At 49.4% G+C, this 18,496-nt stretch overlaps 5 protein-coding genes across 5 annotated transcripts; 3 read left to right on the top strand and 2 right to left on the bottom strand.

Annotated features, from left to right (window-relative positions):
- Nucleotides 1-3,312: 3,312 nt before the first annotated feature.
- B0J16DRAFT_338191 (uncharacterized protein) lies at nt 3,313-3,908 on the bottom strand. Its single transcript, XM_046127426.1, has one exon. It carries the CDS (start codon nt 3,860-3,862, stop codon nt 3,689-3,691), a length of 174 nt encoding a protein of 57 aa, XP_045984761.1. The 5' UTR covers nt 3,863-3,908; the 3' UTR covers nt 3,313-3,688.
- Nucleotides 3,909-4,772: 864 nt separating this feature from the next.
- B0J16DRAFT_102914 (uncharacterized protein) lies at nt 4,773-8,015 on the top strand. The gene is made up of 4 exons (XM_046121295.1): nt 4,773-5,109; nt 5,164-5,997; nt 6,055-6,647; nt 6,701-8,015. The coding sequence occupies exons 1-4, from the start codon at nt 4,950-4,952 to the stop codon at nt 7,748-7,750; spliced, it is 2,637 nt and encodes an 878-aa protein (XP_045984760.1). The 5' UTR covers nt 4,773-4,949; the 3' UTR covers nt 7,751-8,015.
- An 830-nt stretch (nt 8,016-8,845) lies between these two features.
- On the top strand, nt 8,846-11,329 carry B0J16DRAFT_338187 (fungal-specific transcription factor domain-containing protein). The gene is made up of 3 exons (XM_046127425.1): nt 8,846-9,018; nt 9,114-10,221; nt 10,268-11,329. The coding sequence occupies exons 1-3, from the start codon at nt 8,940-8,942 to the stop codon at nt 11,277-11,279; spliced, it is 2,199 nt and encodes a 732-aa protein (XP_045984759.1). The 5' UTR covers nt 8,846-8,939; the 3' UTR covers nt 11,280-11,329.
- Nucleotides 11,330-11,743: 414 nt separating this feature from the next.
- B0J16DRAFT_102888 (major facilitator superfamily domain-containing protein) lies at nt 11,744-13,615 on the top strand. Its single transcript, XM_046121294.1, has 4 exons — nt 11,744-12,870; nt 12,922-12,969; nt 13,023-13,161; nt 13,216-13,615. Exons 1-4 carry the CDS (start codon nt 11,925-11,927, stop codon nt 13,592-13,594), a joined length of 1,512 nt encoding a protein of 503 aa, XP_045984758.1. The 5' UTR covers nt 11,744-11,924; the 3' UTR covers nt 13,595-13,615.
- A 2,027-nt stretch (nt 13,616-15,642) lies between these two features.
- Nucleotides 15,643-16,710, bottom strand: B0J16DRAFT_382716 (uncharacterized protein; the record flags this gene model as incomplete). The annotated part of the gene is made up of 1 exon (XM_046131264.1): nt 15,643-16,710. The coding sequence occupies one exon, from the start codon at nt 16,708-16,710 to the stop codon at nt 15,643-15,645; it is 1,068 nt and encodes a 355-aa protein (XP_045984757.1).
- Nucleotides 16,711-18,496: the final 1,786 nt, after the last annotated feature.

Here is an 18,496-nt window from a genome sequence, read left to right as displayed (position 1 = left end):
GAGGGTTCGCGGGGCTGGCGGAGCCTCTGTAGTCTGTCAGCGAACACAGCACCGGAGACATGGCCAATATGGACCAAAATCGTTTTTCAGCCGACAAAAGTTCAAGCTAAGGGATTGATCAAGAAAGCTCCAGGGGTCGACATAAAATCAACTTGGGCACGCATACTCACAGAAGGACAAGCAAATAATTCAGTAGCGAACAGACTCCAGCGTCTGTACATCACACATCACAGGCCGTGGAGTGCTCTTAAAGTCAAAATGATCAGGCTAGCAGGCACAGGTTGCGTACCTCGGCTCAAGGGGTTCCTGAGGTGGAGTTGGTTTGTGGATGAGAGCATCTTTTTTCATCTTGAGGCTCGAAGTGGGTCTTCGGAGTAGCAGCAATTCTAGCCCTCGGGGGCTGCAGGCTTTCGGGTCCTGGCGTCATGGCTTTGACATTTCAGGATGTTGAGCAGCTAGGGCATACAGGAGTTCTTGCTGTGGTCCACTGCCGGTATGGAAAGGCTGGAGAGAGAGCATGCGCATCGCACAAAACCGATAAAGGTTGACTTCCCCATCATTCCCCAGAACAAGTGGTAGACTGCCTGGAAGCCACTTGGTTCGATAGAGCCCTGTAGCACTTTGCCATTTTCGGCACAGCTAACCAGGCCAGAAAGCTTGTGTGAGTGTTTTGTGTCAGCTACAGTAGTTAGGACCTCGCTTCTGAGGGAAAGCGAGCCAGAGAAGTCGGGGGGTTGTGGGGTATCCTTGTATCAATTCAAGAAGAGCACAAGGACAAGATGAAGCTGTTTTCATGCTCTGTTTTGCATCGCGATGACTTTCAGTGACCAGTGGCAGTCATCCTATACCCAAAACGTAGCTCTTGCGTACTTCGTCTCTTGGTAGGCTCATTTAGAGGCGGGGAGAGTTTTGAGCCGGTGCAGTGCGGGGCAGCGAAACCTATGTCCTATGGTGAATGCGAATGGCAATGGAATGGGGCAATGAGAAGGGAATGAACAAGCAAGACAAGAGCGTTCAAAAGAATGAAGGCGGACGAGGCCGGCGTTGAAAGTACGGTTGACAACCATGAGAAGTAAAGTCTTGGCGTTCGACCGCAGGATTCGAGTCTCGAGCTCTCTCAGCCAGCTGTAGGTGACACCTCCAAGCAATGCAGTTGAAGTTGGCGAGGCTGAGCGTGTCGGTTTATATGGAAGGTTGTATTCGCTTAGACCTCTCTAGATCTACATCGTGGGTTAAGACTGCGGTTGAAGTTGCTGTTGCAGATGAGCAGGTTCCATGTAATGTAAGTCAGTACGGATACCTAGCTGCACGGAAAGACATACCCGGTTCGTACCTACCTTACTTTGCTTAGACTACTTACCCGCCTACCTGCCTACTTACAGTACCTATCTGGCTTGGGAAAGTCCCCAGCTTACAACAGGTGCTGCATCTGGGGAAGGAGGTAGTTAGTAGGCACGGAGTAGGCACACGGCACTTTCCTGAGGTTGAAAACCGACTCCTGCGCAGGTGCAAGGTAGACAAACTTCCGTCTCAGCTACTACATGGGTATTGAGGTAGATAAAGGCAGTCACAATAGAGGGCAATGCCTCCAGAGTTACGGCAAGTGCCTACTATCCATAACCAAGTTTCTCAGAGCACCAGGTTTCGGTGATACTACCTACTACCTAGGTAAGGGGTATTCATATTCTCTGCTAATCGGGCTACTCCAAAGCTGAGATATGACACTGTACTGTACTGATCAGACCCGTAACTGTGTGGGAATTCTGACGGTTCTCGTCCGCAAAAGACTTTGACTATTCAGGCCAGCTAAGAAAGCCAAAAACTCTGATTGGACAGTATACGGGGCTCAGAGTATGACGAAACGTGAGAACACAAGCGGGTGTTGACGTGATTGTGCTTGTGTATATCATTTTTTGAACACTGCAACAAAACCCCGTCAGCTTTGGCGTTATACACACAAGAGAGAGAGAGCTCGATACACAGAGTAATCGATTATCTACACGTAGTTCCAAGAAAGCACTGTGTGTTCAGACTGTGTTTCCTTCGAGAATGATTCTTGGTTCCCCTTTGGACTGCAGCCTCCCATGCACCCCTGCTGAATTATTATGGGGACAATTCTCGAAGACGGCCAGAAGAACTGCAGACACGACGTAATTGGCTGTTGCAGCACATAGTTCTGATCCCGGTCGACTTAGATGTGTGGAGCATCAAGTGGGCTTAGGTGCCTTGGTGCCTCGCCTCTTCTGTAAGTCTGCGTCTGTTCCCCTGCTTTGACGACGATCCACGAAAATGGCTGGATGTCTCCAACCTCACCCACGATGCTGCTTCCTTGATGCAGGCGGCACAGCAGCGTACAGTAACCCTATGATGACCACGCTCTACGTTACTGTTCATACTTACAAAACCTGATGATGTTGTCGTGTCGCTTGCTGACTAGTCACTCGCCACTACGAATCACTACCTAAATTGAGGCCTCAAAATCATATGTCATTATTTTTTACCCGGCTTGGACCAACATTTCCACAAAGCCTTTACAAGTTTCCTTGTCTATGGCAGTACGGCAGCTATCAGTGGGCAGATGGCTTTATCATCAAATACTCTGACCAACTCATTGGTCTGGCTTGTGTATCCGTGTCATCTTTTGTTCTAGAATTGTCGTTTCCTGTTGCAGGTACCTCGTTGCAGATTGCTTCTGCCACCTGAAGCTGCGTCATTAATCCATGTTTTACGATACCTATCGTACTGTACTGTAATGCACATCTTATGTTAGTAGGGTTTCAGCCGAGCTTGCCATAAGGCACAAGCAATAAAAGAACTCTGAATCTGCTCTTTGTTGTTTTGTGCGGTGCGGAGCATTCAATTTCCACTTGCCTCTGTTCTTGTGATTATTGCTTTTGCTTCTTTTTCTCGTTGAGTAAATATTACATCCATACACAGGCCCTTTGTTACCTACCTTGACCACCCCTGGCAGGGGCAAAGAGACCTGTAAAGTCCCCTAAAAGATACATAGTCTCAAGGTCAGCTTAGTTGATGGATGTTTGTTTGAGGGGGTTCTTTACAGGCTGGGCTTTTCCCTCTTTTTCCCCTAGCTCTGAGACCTTCTTCTCACTCACTTTCTTGTCCCAGCCTCTGTCTCGTACTTTGTACCAATTCAATTTCCACTCTCCAGACGCATACAACTCTGAATCGCTATACAAAGATTCATTCTTCTAAGGTAGATCCGACAGTTTTTCCTGCGGGCTGCACGGCAAATCGTTCCACTAAGGTAGTTGTCAGTGATTGAGCAAGTCGACTGCCGGCGCCAGGCTTGGTTCCCGCCTCTGCTTGGTTGTCTTTACTCTTGGCCTCGCCTTGTTGGTTCCTCTTTTTTTTTTCTTCTTTTCTTCCCTCGCTCTCGCCGTCATACTCCACATTCGAGTTCAATCTACAGACAAAGACTAGAAGTTTGCTGTGCTGTGTCGCATTTCAATCCAATCGCGTTGCTTTTTGGTCGAGTTCTCCCATCACCAAATCAAGCTGCGACAACATCAAATACCCAGGTAGGTACTAAGGTAGACTATACGGGCTCTATCTTCCTTATCGTAGGTACCTACCCCTGTAGTGGAGGACTTCCAAGCTCCTCCTCCGTTCTTTATTGTTACGTCGCACCATTATCACGTCCGTACACTGCGCTGTGCCATACCTTACCTTACTGCATCGCGCTGCTATACGCTACCTTAGTACTGTACACTGCAATCGGTTCTCCTCCGCTTGCAGCCACAGGCGCAGATCTTCTCCTTCCTCCCCCGGACCCGGTTACCGCGACTGTCGGTGCCCTTGCCCTGCCTTTGGGTCTTCCCTTATCCTTCCCTAGTCCTTCCATTCCCCGACTAGGGTCAGACACCTTTTGCGTGCCGCTAAGCAGCTCTCGTCCTGCAGTACAGTGCAGTAGGCAGGTAGTACCTGGGCTCGAGCCAAGGAAAGTGCTGTAAGCTAAAGCCCGGGCTGATACCTTCACATCATCGCCCTGACACCATCCATTGTTCGATCCCACCTACCTTGCCCAGCGCACGCGTGCTCCAGGCCGTTCTGCCCACTAACTTCCATCACTTACTGCTGCTGCTATTGTTACCTTGCTGCTGTCGCTATTGCCATTGTCTGTCGTCTTGTGCGTACCTACCTGCCTGTCGATTCCATTCATCCAACCTTCACTTCAACCACGTCCCTGCCTTATCTCTTTTTTCTTCTTCTTTTCATCCATCCCCTGGTCATTCCTTGGTGGCCCTCTCCATCCCAGTCCAATCCGAATTTGGATCTGGAGTCTTCTTATCCCCTCCATTTACAATCCATCGCGTTTCCTCCTCCTGCGCCTTCATTTTTCAAATCCCTCTCTTGTTCCTTTCGCACCTTTCGCCTTCACATACATCTCTCGCGGCGCTGTTCCCCGACGCACCAGCTAATATCCGCTCCTCGCCCCTCAGCTTCGATTGTATTTTCGAATTGTACGAACCCTGTCGCCTACCGACAGCTCCCGCCACCGCGACGCCAGTTTGACAGCCCGTCCGACCCTACCAGGCGGAAACAATCATTTGGCTGTACCACCGAACTAGGTTGATTGAATCAACACGACTCGACAAACGTCGCATACGTCCACTCCGAGACGACTCGAAATCCGGGCTTCTGCCCTGCCTTTTTACGACTGTTTCCTCGTATCGGCTCGAATGTCGTGCAGCTGCTAGGCCAATCCTGCTGGGCTACTTCGCGATCGCTACGTATTTCAATCACCACTTCTCGAAACCTGTTCACATTCTGCTCGCATTTCTTACGTCTCCTCTGCTAGACTTGCGAAATAACCTGGTCTCCGGCATTGCGCGAGGCTACCCCAGTTTCGTAAATCGCTTTATCTTGGTACAAATTTTCCCACTGCCCGAAGGGCTACGGTGCTCCAGTCGCGAGACTGGTAGCTCTCCATGAGCACCATGGAACGCGCCTCATGTCACATTCTCTATGTCAATCGCAATGTGAGCGAAGATGGTTTGATTCGTCGTACTTCTGGCAATGCCGCATCCGATTGGGCAACGGATGAGGCTCGTCAGGTTGTACAGCCTTTATTAGATGCCTTTGGTGATGGTTCGTTATGATGTCGGCATGAGTCATTTCTCCACTTACTAACAAATGATGCAGTTCACGTTTGCGCAACTGGAGGCGGCTGTCTGACGAAATTGTTCGAATTGCAAGAGGGTTCCATGCTTGACTTGAAACCAACTCTGGTGCTTCTTGATACACCAAGCGATGACCCGATTCCTGAAAGGAGAAGACCGTCGTCGCCATCCCCTTCTTGCAATTCCTCCTCAGAGAATGTGGACATTCATACCCCCGACGAAGACCTATACGGCCTGGGTCTGCTGCAGAAAATCATCACCGAAGCGCATCTGCGTGGCATGTCCAAACTTGTTGTGCCTATTCCGGTAATCAGTAATTCCGATCCAGAACAAACCTACACCAATGGACAAATGACCGATGGTACCGTTGAGCAAAAAAGTTTGCCATTGGCACCGCTGGATACCAACCGTCAGCTCATAAGAAGATGCCTGGATCTGGGGGCAGTCGACGTCATCATCTGTCCAATGAGCACCAAATGCATTACGAGTCTGGAAATTTGCGCTTATCGAGCCCACAGAGACGCAGCCAAGGAACAATCAACCCTGTTAGAAATTAGGCAAGGGCGAAAGCGGTCATGGGTCGGTGTCAACGAGGAGAAGCCATTCGCATATCTTCGCGAGGCGATGGTTTCGGGACTCATGAAGGGAATTTGCCGCTTAGGCACCAGCGACGACCAAATCAACAATGCTCATGTGGCTGTTTCCTCGGAACGGCAATCTGCCATTGCTGAAGCGATTGGGACCTGGCGTTTCTGTGCTCATTCGTTCACTGATGATGAGCTACTAGTTGCGGCGATGGACATGTTTAGACACGCCTTGGCAATGCCCGAACTTGAGCGATGGCGGATACATGCAGGTACGTTGTTACTGCTCTAGACTGGTGTCGGCTGGTCGCATACTGACTTAGCTTTAGACCAACTAATCAGCTTCCTTGTTGCTTGTCGTGCTGCATACAACAGCTTTGTCCCGTATCACAATTTCCGACATGTGGTGGACGTGTTGCAAGCTACATTCAATTTCCTGGTACACATTGGTGCTCTTGCGCCATATCCCTCGGGGAGCGAACCCCGACCGATGCCAGAAAAATCACCAATGGCTTCTCTCATCACACCCTTCGAAGCCTTGACGCTCCTCATCACTGCCATTGGTCATGACGTGGGGCATCCTGGTGTAAACAACGGCTTCCTTGTGACGCTAAATGCCCCCCTGGCCCAGTTGTACAACGACCGATCCGTCCTGGAGTCGTTTCATTGCGCAGCCTACTCACAGATCCTCCGCCGATACTGGCCGTCCGCCTTTGAAGATACGAAGATGCGTAACCTTATGATCAGTTCCATCTTGGCTACGGATATGGGCTTGCATTTTGATTACATGAAGAAGCTCGGGGATGTTCAAGAGCGACTCCAAGTGAATAATACTACTGACGGCTGGAATGGACGGCAAATTGAAGAGAACAAGTCGTTGGCTTGCTCGCTTCTCATCAAATGCGCTGACATCAGTAACGTGGTATGTCGATTTCCTCGCTCTGCTCTGCAAGATTGAAAACTAACAACGTCCAGGCAAGGAATCACGAAATAGCCTTGAAATGGACATACATTTTGTCAGAGGAATTCTCTCGACAGGCTTCCATGGAAAGTGAGCTCAGTATCCAATCGTCGCTTATGACGCCACCCAAGCAGGATATGGCTTCACTGGCTAAAGGCCAACTCGGCTTTATGAACTTGTTTGCCACTCCGTTGTTTCAGGGCGTTGCCGACATCATGCCTGCCATGCAATACACCGTGGATGAGCTTGAAATGAATAAGAGCCTCTTCGAGCTTAAGCTCCAACAAGAGAAGGAAAAGCAGCCGCTAGACGATCCAGTTCGAAGGCGTCTTCTTAAGGAGGGTACGTTCTCGCCAAGGACTATGAGCTTCGCGGTACCCCAAGAGGAGGATAAAGAGGAGAGGAAGGATATGGCGCCGCTATTTGAAGCACTAGATCGGGCATCGGACACGACACCCGTCGGTAATGGTGAGCTTCCAATGCCGCGTACGGAAAGAGAAGATCTATCGCCGGCCGATAGTCAGAGGACGATGGGGCCATCATCTGTAAATGGGACAGCTACGGAATCTAAGGGGTCTGATGGATCAGCATCAACATTCGACGCGGTTAGAGAGCTTGCGAACAGTGACCCGTTCCAGACGCAGACTAGGAGGGACTCGGCAAAACAACGATCGAGCGAGACGACTGACGGAAGTGTATCCGGTGCTTGCTCGGGCGATTGGGTCTCACAAGCGACAAGTGCTACAACAGGCAAGATGCCAATGTCGCCAAGTACACGAGGTACGAGCATTGTGAGCAGGGACTCGACCGAACATGCAACTGGGATTCCCAAGATCAATGTCGACACAGCAAGTCTGAAGGAAAGCTCAGGGACACATCGCCATGATTATTCGCCTATCGACGACGAGACGAGATCAGACGCTAGCACAACGGGCGGAAGCATTGGCAAAGCCGAAGGCAAATCATTACGGAAGAAGACGAGCAGGTTCAGGATAAAAGACTTTCCTTTCTTCAGGAAGCACAAGGGCGCGAATTCCCCGTCTACTGCAGATATGACTGGATGAAGGAGGTATCACAGCACTCGTCAGCCAGGAGCGAAAAGGAGAACAATGGCTATATTAATTGCCATCGAGGGCCGACTGAGGTAACGGAGCAAGCGATCAGGCGAGTCGAACTCTTGGGGGGTTGTTATGGTGGAATATTTCGAGACTGGTTACAGGCTTTTCTTTTTAGGGAGTATCGGTCTGGGTTGCCCTAATGTTGCAGTATATACTTGTACAATACCTGTGATGGGTGGGGGTCTCGGTGAACAGGCTCATCTGGCTTGTCGCTTACAGGGTCCCGGCCAAAAGTCACAGGAACGGAGGAGTGGAACAAAGAAGCATCTTCAGTCAGAAGCATCTTTATGGGAATGGGGGGACCAGTCTCAGGACTGGGATAGGGACCGGGCCAGGGACCGGAACCGGAAAGGGCTACTGGCGTTGGCGCAAGGTTGGTTGGGTTGGGTTGGAATGGGCTAGGACTGGGATTGGACGGTGACGAAGGACATGTATCAAAATCAAACAGGACTGGAAGGGCGCGGAAAGGATTTGCTTAGTTGTCTTGGGTTAGGTATACGGTATAGGATGATTGACGGACGGACGTGGTGTTGGTGTTGGTGTTGATTGAGTCAGTACCTTTGTAGTTTACGCCGCAGCAAGGCCATGATGGCGTGCATGCCATCGCATGAGATATCTTGTTAAATGATGAGGGCACTTTGAAGCATAAAGAATAAGGCAGTCTGTACTATTGCAATCGGCATTGTATATGTGATATGATTCAATATGTAGTCTTGGCTGATGGTGATGTGTAACTTTCTCTGATCTTACCCTTTACATATGGCCAGAGAGTCATAATGATTCCGTTGGAGTGGATAAATGATTCATTGATGAAAGACATAGAAACACCAGTTCATACCGACCTAGTTCATGTACAGAGTAGGGAAGTAGGTAACGTACATTACATGGGTGGGTAAAATTGGTGACGAACACTCTCGGCTTTTGTAAGTGTCTGGCGTCAATTGATTGGTTATGACCTCCGAATGTGAGCCCCTCACAGTACCTATCCACTCTGCGACCCACAGAGGAAAGACGACCCAGCGACTTAACTTCCATTACAATATCCGCATGAGGTATCAGTAGGTAGGAGAGTAGGTAACGATTTATACGCCGTGCGTCGGAAGTTCCTTCTTCTCGGCGAAAGTAAACTTACGAGATGTCTTCGGGAAGGCGCGATACTGCTACGCGTACCACCAATAGTGAAACACGACAAGCTGCTATCAGACGGAGAACCAGTATGTATTTTTTCTTTTCTTATTTGCGAAAGAGATTATTGGAAATTGAATACCATATCTTGGTCTCATCTAGTCAGTCACTAACTGGAGATCAGATGGAAGAGCATGCATAGCCTGCCATCAACGCAAAGTCCGCTGTGATATCCTTGAAAAGGGAACGCCATGTTCTCACTGTCAATCACAAAACAAGTCCAGCAGCTGCATGATATACGAGAAGAAAAAGACTAGATCGTCTCGCGCAGCTATCTCGCGTCCTACGACTCACTCTCTCCTCCAACCTCGTCGGATTCAGCAGCATCAACAGCCGCTTCGTTCTGAACAACAATGTCTTACAGCTCCGACCACTCCAAGTGCAACGAGGCTATGGCCAGAAGGCTCAATCGACCCTATCGCTCGGCCTAGTTCATCAATTGGGTACCATCATCAGCATGATTCCCCTTCGACGGTGCAAGATTCGGCTGAGAATGAAGAGACGTACGAGACTCGCAACCTTGCAGACTTTATAGGACAAGATCTTCCCAAAGTAGGCGAGATCTCGCGATCTGAACGTCTCTACTTTATCGGCACTGAGTTCTCCAATCTCAACTACCTCGTGCGTCATAGAGCGCTGAGGATGGACCAGAAGGATGTTTTGCACTTTGGGACCCGTCGCCTTGCCCGGAAAGTTCCTTCTGTCCCTGAAGAAGCCCTGAAGCTGCCCCCTAAAGCACTGGCCGATGAGCTGGTGAGGGCGTATTTCGTCCACGTAAATCGGGGGTTCCCCATCGTTGACGAGGATGAGTTTATGGAGAGCTACAACGGATCCGACGTACCGAAACTAGTATCACTACCTCTATTGAACGCCATATTTCTCGTGGGCGCACATGTATTATCTTCAACTCGCGAAGATTGCAGAGCCAGCACTTATGTGTTCTTCCGGAGAGCCAAGCTCTTGTTCGACTATCGCTTCGAGCAGCATCGAGAGACTTATTTACAGGTTGCTCTTCTCCTAACATGGCAATGTGATAATCTTGAAGACATTACAAGCAACAGTTGGCACCTGGTCGGCGTCGGGAGTCGGGTCGCTTTCGGCATGGGTATGCATCGAGATGCGAGACCATCTACACTGAACGCCATAGACAAACGTCAATGGGTTAGGCTCTGGTGGTGTCTTTTTCAATTCGACGTTGTAGTTTCAGCCTCTTTCGGTCGACCGCAAGCCATGTAGGAGTCAAATGTTCCGAACACATTCTTTAGCTAACATGAACAGAAACCTCGAAGAATCAGACACGCCTATGCTTGACGAGAGTCATTTCCAGGGTATCCCAGATGGTAACTCTGCTTTTGCTATCGAACATACAAAACTCTGCATAATCTTCTCCAGGGCCATGAGAAGAAGGGTGGCGTTGAGAGCCACAGAAGCTGATCGAGCCGCTGCGACGAAGCAAGCTGACGAAGAACTTGCTGAGTTCATAACCCAGCTGCCGCAAAGTCTGCAGCTACCACACTCTGAGCCGAGCAGTTGGCAGGCCATCCTCCATCTTTCTTATAACAATTTCCTCATTCTACTTCACCGACCTCCACCCCATCAAGACCCAAGCCAGTTTTCTGCTGATTCTGCCACGGATCGCAGTATCTGCAGTGACGCTGTCGTGGCAATCAACTCAATCTTTGAATCTCTCAGGTCGAGGAACACGTTGTGCGACCTGTGGCTACCTTCAGTTCATGTGTTATTTACTTGTCTCCTGCATGTTGCCAGCGAGCTGAACTCGCCCAATCCTCTCGTGGCTGCAAAGTCATCACGCGTATTTGACTCTCTTCTGCATACTCTTCGTGATATCTCACAATATTGGATATACGCCAAAAGTCTTTTGCGTCTCTTTGAGGAGCGAGCGATGTGGACCAAGAGACAAAGGAGTCATACGCAAGGGTCTGAAGAGCAGGCAATACAACCCAACGACGGTACTGGTGCATCCGAGTTCTCCCTTCGACCCAATCCTATCAGTGTTCCTAACGCCATTCATAATTCCTTGAGCGATGCCACAACGAGTCTGCAATCTTCAAGTCAAATACCAGGGGGGCCATCGTATGGGTTCAACTTCGATTTTGGGGGTGGTTTAGGAGGCCAAGGTGCACAACAGGGCCTTTCCTACGGTGATGGATTTGTTGGCAGTAGCATCGATATGGCTGGCGGTGGAAACGCTGAGGGCATGAGCTTGTTACCGGTTCCTTCAGTGCTGGAGTTTTTATTAGCTGGAGTTGACAATCAGTATGATTTCTGATTTTATGAGTTTATAGATTAGCCTATAATATCATGAGTTTTGGCAAGATCCATTATGTCCTACCATTAGCATGTGATAGATGATGCATCAAACAAACCCCCACGTTGACTCCAGTATAAAAGGCCATCTGGTAAAATCCACGAGCATTCTAGATTTTTCTGTTTCCCTAACTCGCAAGCCAGAACGCGCCCTAAAGCGCCGAGCGAAGAAAAAAAAATCATAAACTACTGTCACTTAGACAAGGATCTTTTGGCGTCTCGGAACTTCTCAGCTAATCGTCTCTCACCGTTTTCTAGTCTCGGGAATTACCTCCTCGGTAGTATCAACGCCATCGGTGAGATCTGGCCAATTAGAATGTCTCAACCATTCTGACTTATACATCAACAACCGAAAGGTCGCGCCCTTGTTCGCTACGGTGAGAAGAATGGGAATAAGATCAAATAAAAATCTATCAGATGACGAGAGAAAAACTCATGGTTTTCTTTTTGGGTTTCATACCAGAATTTATCGATATCCACTGTGGAAACGTAGTCGTGGAGATGGATACTGCTGTTTTACTATATAGGAGGTATCCTCTGCTTCACTTCACTCTAGCAATGCTTGATTATCGAGAATAATTTGTGCTTTTACTTCTTTTTTAAGATCATGGGTTTAAACGAAACTCAACTCTTTGGCCAAGATGCCACAAGAGACAATGCAACCACCGTCGATGTTGAAAACAGGCACGACTCTTCAGATGAATCAGCCTGGTCTGATACAGAGTCCTGGGACCCTCTCAAGCTCTCTCCTATGAGAAAACTGCACATTGTCATCGCTGGCTTCACCTGCACTTTCAATGGCAACTTTGGTTCCTCTATGCCCTCGGGCGCTCTTGATATCATCGCCGAGAAATTCAACGTCACGGATCCCGTCTATCTCATCCTCCTCAACTCTTTGTACATGGTCGGATATGTCCTTGGCCCTCTACTCTTCGGTCCCTTGAGCGAATACATTGGTCGACGCCCTGTTCTGATCGGCACATATCTGGGTTATATCCTATTCACGTTCCTCGCTTCTGTATCGCCAAATTATGCGGCGCTGTTGGTCTTTCGATTGCTATGTGGAATCAATGCTGCGGCTCCCACGACTGTTATCGGTGGTCTGTACGCAGATATCCTTGACAACCCTTCTATTCGAGGCAACGCCATGGCTCTTTACATGACCGTCACCACAATCGGTCCCTTGATCGGTCCCATCGTCTCCGGCTTCTCATCTCCAATCTCGTGGCGCTGGCCTTTCTGGATTGCTGGCATGATGGCAGTTGCAGGTCTTCCTCTGGTCCTCACCATCCCTGAGACGTACGCACCTGTTCTGCACAACAAGATGGTCAAGGCGCATATCAAGAGAAGACAGAAGGAGAGAAAGAAGAACAGAGTGGAGAATAACGATGAAGAACCCCTCGAGCTGAAGCCTTTCAACGTTCGAAAGATCTTTTTCCGACCTATGAAGCTGCTCTTCACTGAGCCTATTCTTGCGTCTACTTCTATCTATCTCACCTTGGCGTACTCGGTCTTCTATCTCATGTTCCAGGCGTATCCTCGCGTGTTCCAAGGTATATATCTCTATCGCTTCTTTTCGCTCTGATGATCTAACTGATTAAAAGGTTTCTATGGTCTATCCCCTGGAATGGCTGGTCTGGCATATATCCCTTGTAAGTTCCATTTTTGGACGCCACTGTCACTTGTGAACTAACGTCGAGAACAGTCTGCATCGGTGTCGTCCTTTCTCTGGGTGTTTTTGCCATCTATACACGATACCATGATAAGCAAACCGCTGCCGGGGCTGAGTGGACAAAGAATCATATCTACCGTCGCCTTCCTCTGGCCTGCATAGCATCTCCTTGGTATGTCATCCTCCTCTACATACTCATCAACCATGCGCTGACAATTCACTACAGTATGGTCATCTCCCTCTTCTGGCTCGGCTGGACCGTCTGGTCCTCACTTTCTCCCATCATTCCTTCCCTTGGCGGCATCTTTTTCGGCCTCGGCTTCCAGCTTCTCTTCATGGGAATGACAAACTATCTCACCGACGTCTTCCGAAGCCACTCCGCCTCTGCTCTCGGCGCAGCTGCTATGCTTCGTTCCATCGGTGCTACCACCCTACCCCTTGCTGCCGATAGCATGTACACCAACCTAGGAATTCACTGGGCGCCTTCAGTCCTTGCATTTGTTGCTCTAGCCATGGGCGTCATCCCCTTTGTCTTCATCAGATATGGTGATCGTCTGGCCCGCAGCAGCAAGACTGCTCGGGAGGCATTTGCCATCCAGAATTGAACAACTCCCTATAGGGAGATTATGGAAGACGACGACACGACATCATTTTGTATCATGAGCCAAAAGGTGGATGTTTCTGCCATCGCATACACGGAGTTTATTTAGAGGGGTCATGTGTTTATGCATTAGCAGTAGTTAGAAAGTAATACTTAATCATAGAGATCCGATCTTACTGAAAGCATTCTTGAATATTCCTCTCTCGATCCAACCGTATGTGGTGATGCTCACGTCAAAAGTCAGCAGTCATTCAGCGTTATGTTTTTTCTCTGTAGTATCAAGTACAACTAAGGCACCATCATGTCCAACGACATCGCATCACATTGGAACCAACATTTCATTGAACATCTTTTTTATTTGTTTAGTTGAATTAACTAATACTGCAACGACAAAACAACGAGCAGGGACGCGTTGTAGCAAAGCAGACTTGTCCTTGTGCAAGGAAACCACCACCAGGGTATATCCTGTTTCCTTGCACGCCATTCATACCAGCATCTTCAACCGCTGGACTCATTAAAGGTCCAGAGAAGGGTGGTGTCTACTGCTCGGCAGTCACCGTTCCCTCCTCTTTGGCGGTTACCCGTCAGCGCCGCGACAGATCCAGCAGACCAAGCTGCTCCGTGACCTGTCTGACGCCGAGGGCTTGTAGGGAGATGATCCTACATTCCACCCTAAACCATCCTTATCCTGACTCTCAGTATATCCATCACTCCGAATGTGAACAGCTACAGACCCATCCTCGAAGCGGCGTCCTCCACTCGCCCAGAGGCCCGTCTAGCAGGCTCAATCAGCACAGTGGTTGTCACCTCAACTTGGCGATCTGCAGTCGTTCACATTCGGGGCGCTGGAAGCACCTGAGAGTAGGGGGCGTTTAGCTAGGGCAGATCGGCCAGACAGAGACTGCAACTGAATCCGCACAGCAGATGTAGGGTGCAGCTCATTGGAAGAATCCCATGATTTCACTCCGTCTTTCCAATCTCGTGTGTCGTCGCCGACACAGAGTGGTGATCCCGTTTGACAGCCAGTGTCAAGCCTTGACGGGCATATTCCAGATATTTCCGCAGTGGCTACGCGATGTGTAGTCGAGACGGCCTCGCGGTCAGAATTAGTGTCCTGGAGCCGGTCCAGTCACCATCTGTTGGGCTAGTCATCGTGCCGAATGAAGTGTGAGGTTCAGCGCTCGATAGGCTTTCGAAAAGAAGTCATGTTTCGACATCAAGCCGATTGTTCGTGATTCCGTTCGTCAGTCGCATCATGTCTGAAAAGTAGTCGTCATTCGTCATCGAGTCGTAGAAAAGGTCGTCATTAAAATAATATCGTCGTAAATCGGGAAACAAAGCCAAGGAAAGAAGCAAAGTGTGTCGGTTCGAGTTGTTAAACTCTGGTATCGGTCGTCCTTGTTGGGGGGGTATCTTCCAAGACGTCTCTCTAAACCGAACAAATGAAAAGAAAGGGAAAAGAAGGGAAAAGAAAGTTCCAAGGATATCAACGAAGATTCCATAGAGAAGTTTCTGTCTCGGACTTGGGCCGAGCGTCGTGCATTGCTGCGTGTACGTCTTTTTCTTGAGAACCAAAGATAACGGAAGGAAAAGGGCCAAATAAAACAAGCCGCCTGTATCGAGTCCCTGCCAGTTGTAAATGCATCCAAATACCCGCCCCGGATCCAGCCATGTGGTGTTGTGGTAGATGAAAGAAAAAAAGTCCAGAGACGATAGTGAGTTGTGTGAACGACCGTTGGAGAGTGTTTCCCGGAGAGGAATAATAGACCAGATTCCCCGAAACCCAAAAGAACGCTTGCTATGAAGACAAAAGAAATATATAAAAAAAGATCAAAAAATCAACGCGAGAGGGGATATTCTTAAGACTTGTTCGAAACACCGTTCCTGATGCAATAAACGCCGATATGCCGTGTCCATGATGGATGATAGTTCTATGCCGCTGCGAAATTTAAAAGCTTCAACTTTTCTCCGGGAAACGAGGAAGGGATGAGTGCAGTATTAGTAGCTTGAGGAGGTCGTCACCACTGGATAGCTGTCCTGGGGCCCTGGTTGTCACATAATGGTCGCATACTCTTGGTATCGATCCCAGCCGAAGCCACCCATACCACCCATGCCGCCCATGCTGCCCATACCTCCCATTCCTCCCATACCCATGCCGACACCGCATTGAGCGGGAGCGAACATGCTAGGAAGAGGAAGGGCGGGGATGGGGGCTGTCACTGGAGGCGAACTCCAGAAGAAGCCAGCGGTAGAGTGAGGCTGGGTGAAGGCGGGAGTAGGTGACAAGTCACTCATAGTCATGGGTGCCCAGATGGGACTTGTGTTGGAGTCGGCCGATGATGTGACACTGGGGCTTGAAGGGAGCACTCGCCAAGAGTCGACGGCAGCCAAGTTACCATGGTAGCCATGTTGCGACCACATGTTGTTGACGGGAGAGCTGGGCAGAAGTGTGGGTTGTCGGACAACTTCGACGACTCGAGGAGGAGGGGGAGGTAGCAGGGGCTTCATAAGAGAGCTGATGCTGTTCTTGACCTCCTCGCTTTTGCCGCAGAGAAGTTCACCAGCACCCTCCTCCTCGAGACCCTCGAGGGCTGAGACGTGGGTGCGGAAAACAAACTTGTTGATGTCCTGGACGAAATCATCGTGAAGCTTCTTGCATTGCTGTTCCTTGTCGGTCCAGTCGTATGTGCTGGCCTTGGCATCGACACAGTGGATCTCCTTGTGGTACTCAACCAAAGCATCAATGGTGTCTTTCGTGAGCTTGTAGGCAACCTCGTTTCGCAGAACCATGTCGACATGAACAATATAAGCCTCAACGTGGACCAGCTCATAGTTCATGATAGCCTCAACCAGGGGGTTGGCAGCATCCCGCTTAAAGTCAGACTCGGGTGTCTTGGGCAACATAAGCGAGGTCAATGTCCAGATGGCATTTGGCGATGAGAGAGTCTCGGTAAGACATCTCTGGTGCTGAGGTACAGAGTTGAGGGGACGCTTGACTCGGTTGATGCGCTTAAGTGTTTGTGTAAGCCAAGGCTCAACTTTTGAACCCAAGACAACGTTAACGGATGAAGCCCGAGGAGCGAAAGCGGCGGCCGACGCCGGGAGGAGTTGGACGGGCATGTTAGTGAAGCGGAGGCGGGGCGTAAGAAGTCTAAGCGGAGCGGAACGGAGCGGGGGGAATATCGTTTGAACGGTAACGAAGACGTTTTTATAAACGTCAAACGTTTTGTCGCAGCGTCTATCGCAAAGAATACGGCGCGGGGGATATCGAACAAGAATATATGGAAAAAAGGGAAACGTCGGAAGACGGAGCAGAGCAGGGATTCGGTAGAGGAGATAGGATAGTACTTGTACTGGCGGAGGGGCGTTGAATAAGTTGTTTTTGGCGGTAGGTACTATAGATATTATCTTGTCGTATCTTTCTGGGTGAAATCGCCTGCTAAGCTGCCGCAACCGAGTAAAAGAAAAGAGAACGTAGGACGAATTGCTCGTAAAGAAGAAGAAGAAGGGAAAGGGGAAAACGGAGGGTGGCAGGTGGTGTGGGGAGATGATATACCACTTGGGGGTGGCAGGTGCAGTAGAGTCAAGTAAGGCAAGTGCTCTGTACTGTTACTGTAGTGGTAATGGTAGCGGGAGTGGTAGTGGTTGTGTGGGTAAAACCTGAACGGAAGGCGTCGGTCAGGTCTGGGATAAGTTATCCTTTTAGTTTAGTTTGGTTCGGCTTGGTACAACTTTGAGCGGGGGGGCTAGTGAGCTAAAAAGCAGCCCTGTATTTTGTAGTCTTTAGTGGTGGCTATAGGTGACGCTCCACTGAAAGGCGAGAGGGAGCCAAGCCAGCTCACAGCTTTTGCGTTGGCCTAGCCTAGGTAGCTGCCCTGTTGTCCATAGTCAGTCATAGTTGCATTTTGGAGATGCATACTGCAGACGCACGAGCACACTGACCACTTCCGGGGTGTCTCGGAGGGGAGAGAGGGTCAGAGGGTGTAGGTATTCTTGGTAACCTACTCGGAGGAGGCGTGCGGCTGTGTTGACCTGCATTGCATAAGGTACTCTGGATATGTACCTCCTAGCCTAAGATAGGTAGAGATGGGAGGCAATAATTCATGGCTAATCTGTACCATCCGTACCTTGCGTCTTGCAATAGTAACAGTGACGGTGTAGTACTGTACCCAGAAAGCTGAAAGGATGCATGCGTACGGCACAAGAAAAATCATTTTCTAGGGCATTGACAATGGCATTGATTGAGTCACAACCTCAATAGATCCCAGTCTAGGGCAGAAACTTGGATATCGTGTGGGTGTGGCGTTGGACCAAGTACCGGTACCTGAGGTGGCATCGACCACAAGTACCCGCTTCCTTTAGACTGCCAGTACCTAGAGGACTAAGGTTCTCTCCCTGAGAATTACCAAGTCAATTCTCTTATTCGGACTCATCCAAGACACTCTGTTGTAATTGTATCACCATTTCTCTCACAACACTGCAATTGTTATCACGTACTAGCTAGGATCTCTAATGAATCAATCAATATCACATGTTCCAGATAATCTCACCATTTGACGTCTTACCACACTCCAACGCCTAGACCTATGCCATGGATGCCATCCCATACTACCTTACAAACTACCCTGCCCTAGCCGCTCTCCTGGCTCTGGCAGCAAACAAGAAACGAAACAACCGCCGGCGCTTCTTCTAATCCCCTGTCCCATCCCCGTCTCTTATCAATGCCGTGGGGAGTAACTTTGAGATTAGTGTACGCTTCCTGGGCCAAGGTAATAGCCGATCAAGTAGACGATGACCCCCTGTGTATTATTCCTGTAGCTGATATAGACCGTTGTCGTGACCAAACCCGAACATTTTACGAGCAAAACTTGAAAAGTGACGAGTTATGTTCCTGCAGCTTCACTTT

Source organism: Fusarium flagelliforme (genome assembly GCF_020744385.1).
Source record: "Fusarium flagelliforme strain FIESC 12 MPI-CAGE-AA-0113 chromosome Unknown B0J16scaffold_3, whole genome shotgun sequence".
Taxonomy (NCBI): domain Eukaryota; kingdom Fungi; phylum Ascomycota; class Sordariomycetes; order Hypocreales; family Nectriaceae; genus Fusarium; species Fusarium flagelliforme.
This window is presented reverse-complemented; position numbering and strand designations above follow the sequence as displayed.

Excerpts from the sequence above, each read along its gene's own strand:
- B0J16DRAFT_338191 (XM_046127426.1), bottom strand. The coding sequence starts at position 3,862 with ATGGAAGGACTAGGGAAGGATAAGGGAAGACCCAAAGGCAGGGCAAGG.
- B0J16DRAFT_102914 (XM_046121295.1), top strand. The coding sequence starts at position 4,950 with ATGAGCACCATGGAACGCGCCTCATGTCACATTCTCTATGTCAATCGC. Across the intron at positions 5,110-5,163 it reads ATTAGATGCCTTTGGTGATG|TTCACGTTTGCGCAACTGGA; the intron begins GTTCGTTATGAT and ends CAAATGATGCAG. Across the intron at positions 5,998-6,054 it reads GCGATGGCGGATACATGCAG|ACCAACTAATCAGCTTCCTT; the intron begins GTACGTTGTTAC and ends ACTTAGCTTTAG.
- B0J16DRAFT_338187 (XM_046127425.1), top strand. The coding sequence starts at position 8,940 with ATGTCTTCGGGAAGGCGCGATACTGCTACGCGTACCACCAATAGTGAA. Across the intron at positions 9,019-9,113 it reads TGCTATCAGACGGAGAACCA|ATGGAAGAGCATGCATAGCC; the intron begins GTATGTATTTTT and ends ACTGGAGATCAG. Across the intron at positions 10,222-10,267 it reads TTCGGTCGACCGCAAGCCAT|AAACCTCGAAGAATCAGACA; the intron begins GTAGGAGTCAAA and ends TAACATGAACAG.
- B0J16DRAFT_102888 (XM_046121294.1), top strand. The coding sequence starts at position 11,925 with ATGGGTTTAAACGAAACTCAACTCTTTGGCCAAGATGCCACAAGAGAC. Across the intron at positions 12,871-12,921 it reads GTATCCTCGCGTGTTCCAAG|GTTTCTATGGTCTATCCCCT; the intron begins GTATATATCTCT and ends ACTGATTAAAAG. Across the intron at positions 13,162-13,215 it reads GCCTGCATAGCATCTCCTTG|TATGGTCATCTCCCTCTTCT; the intron begins GTATGTCATCCT and ends AATTCACTACAG.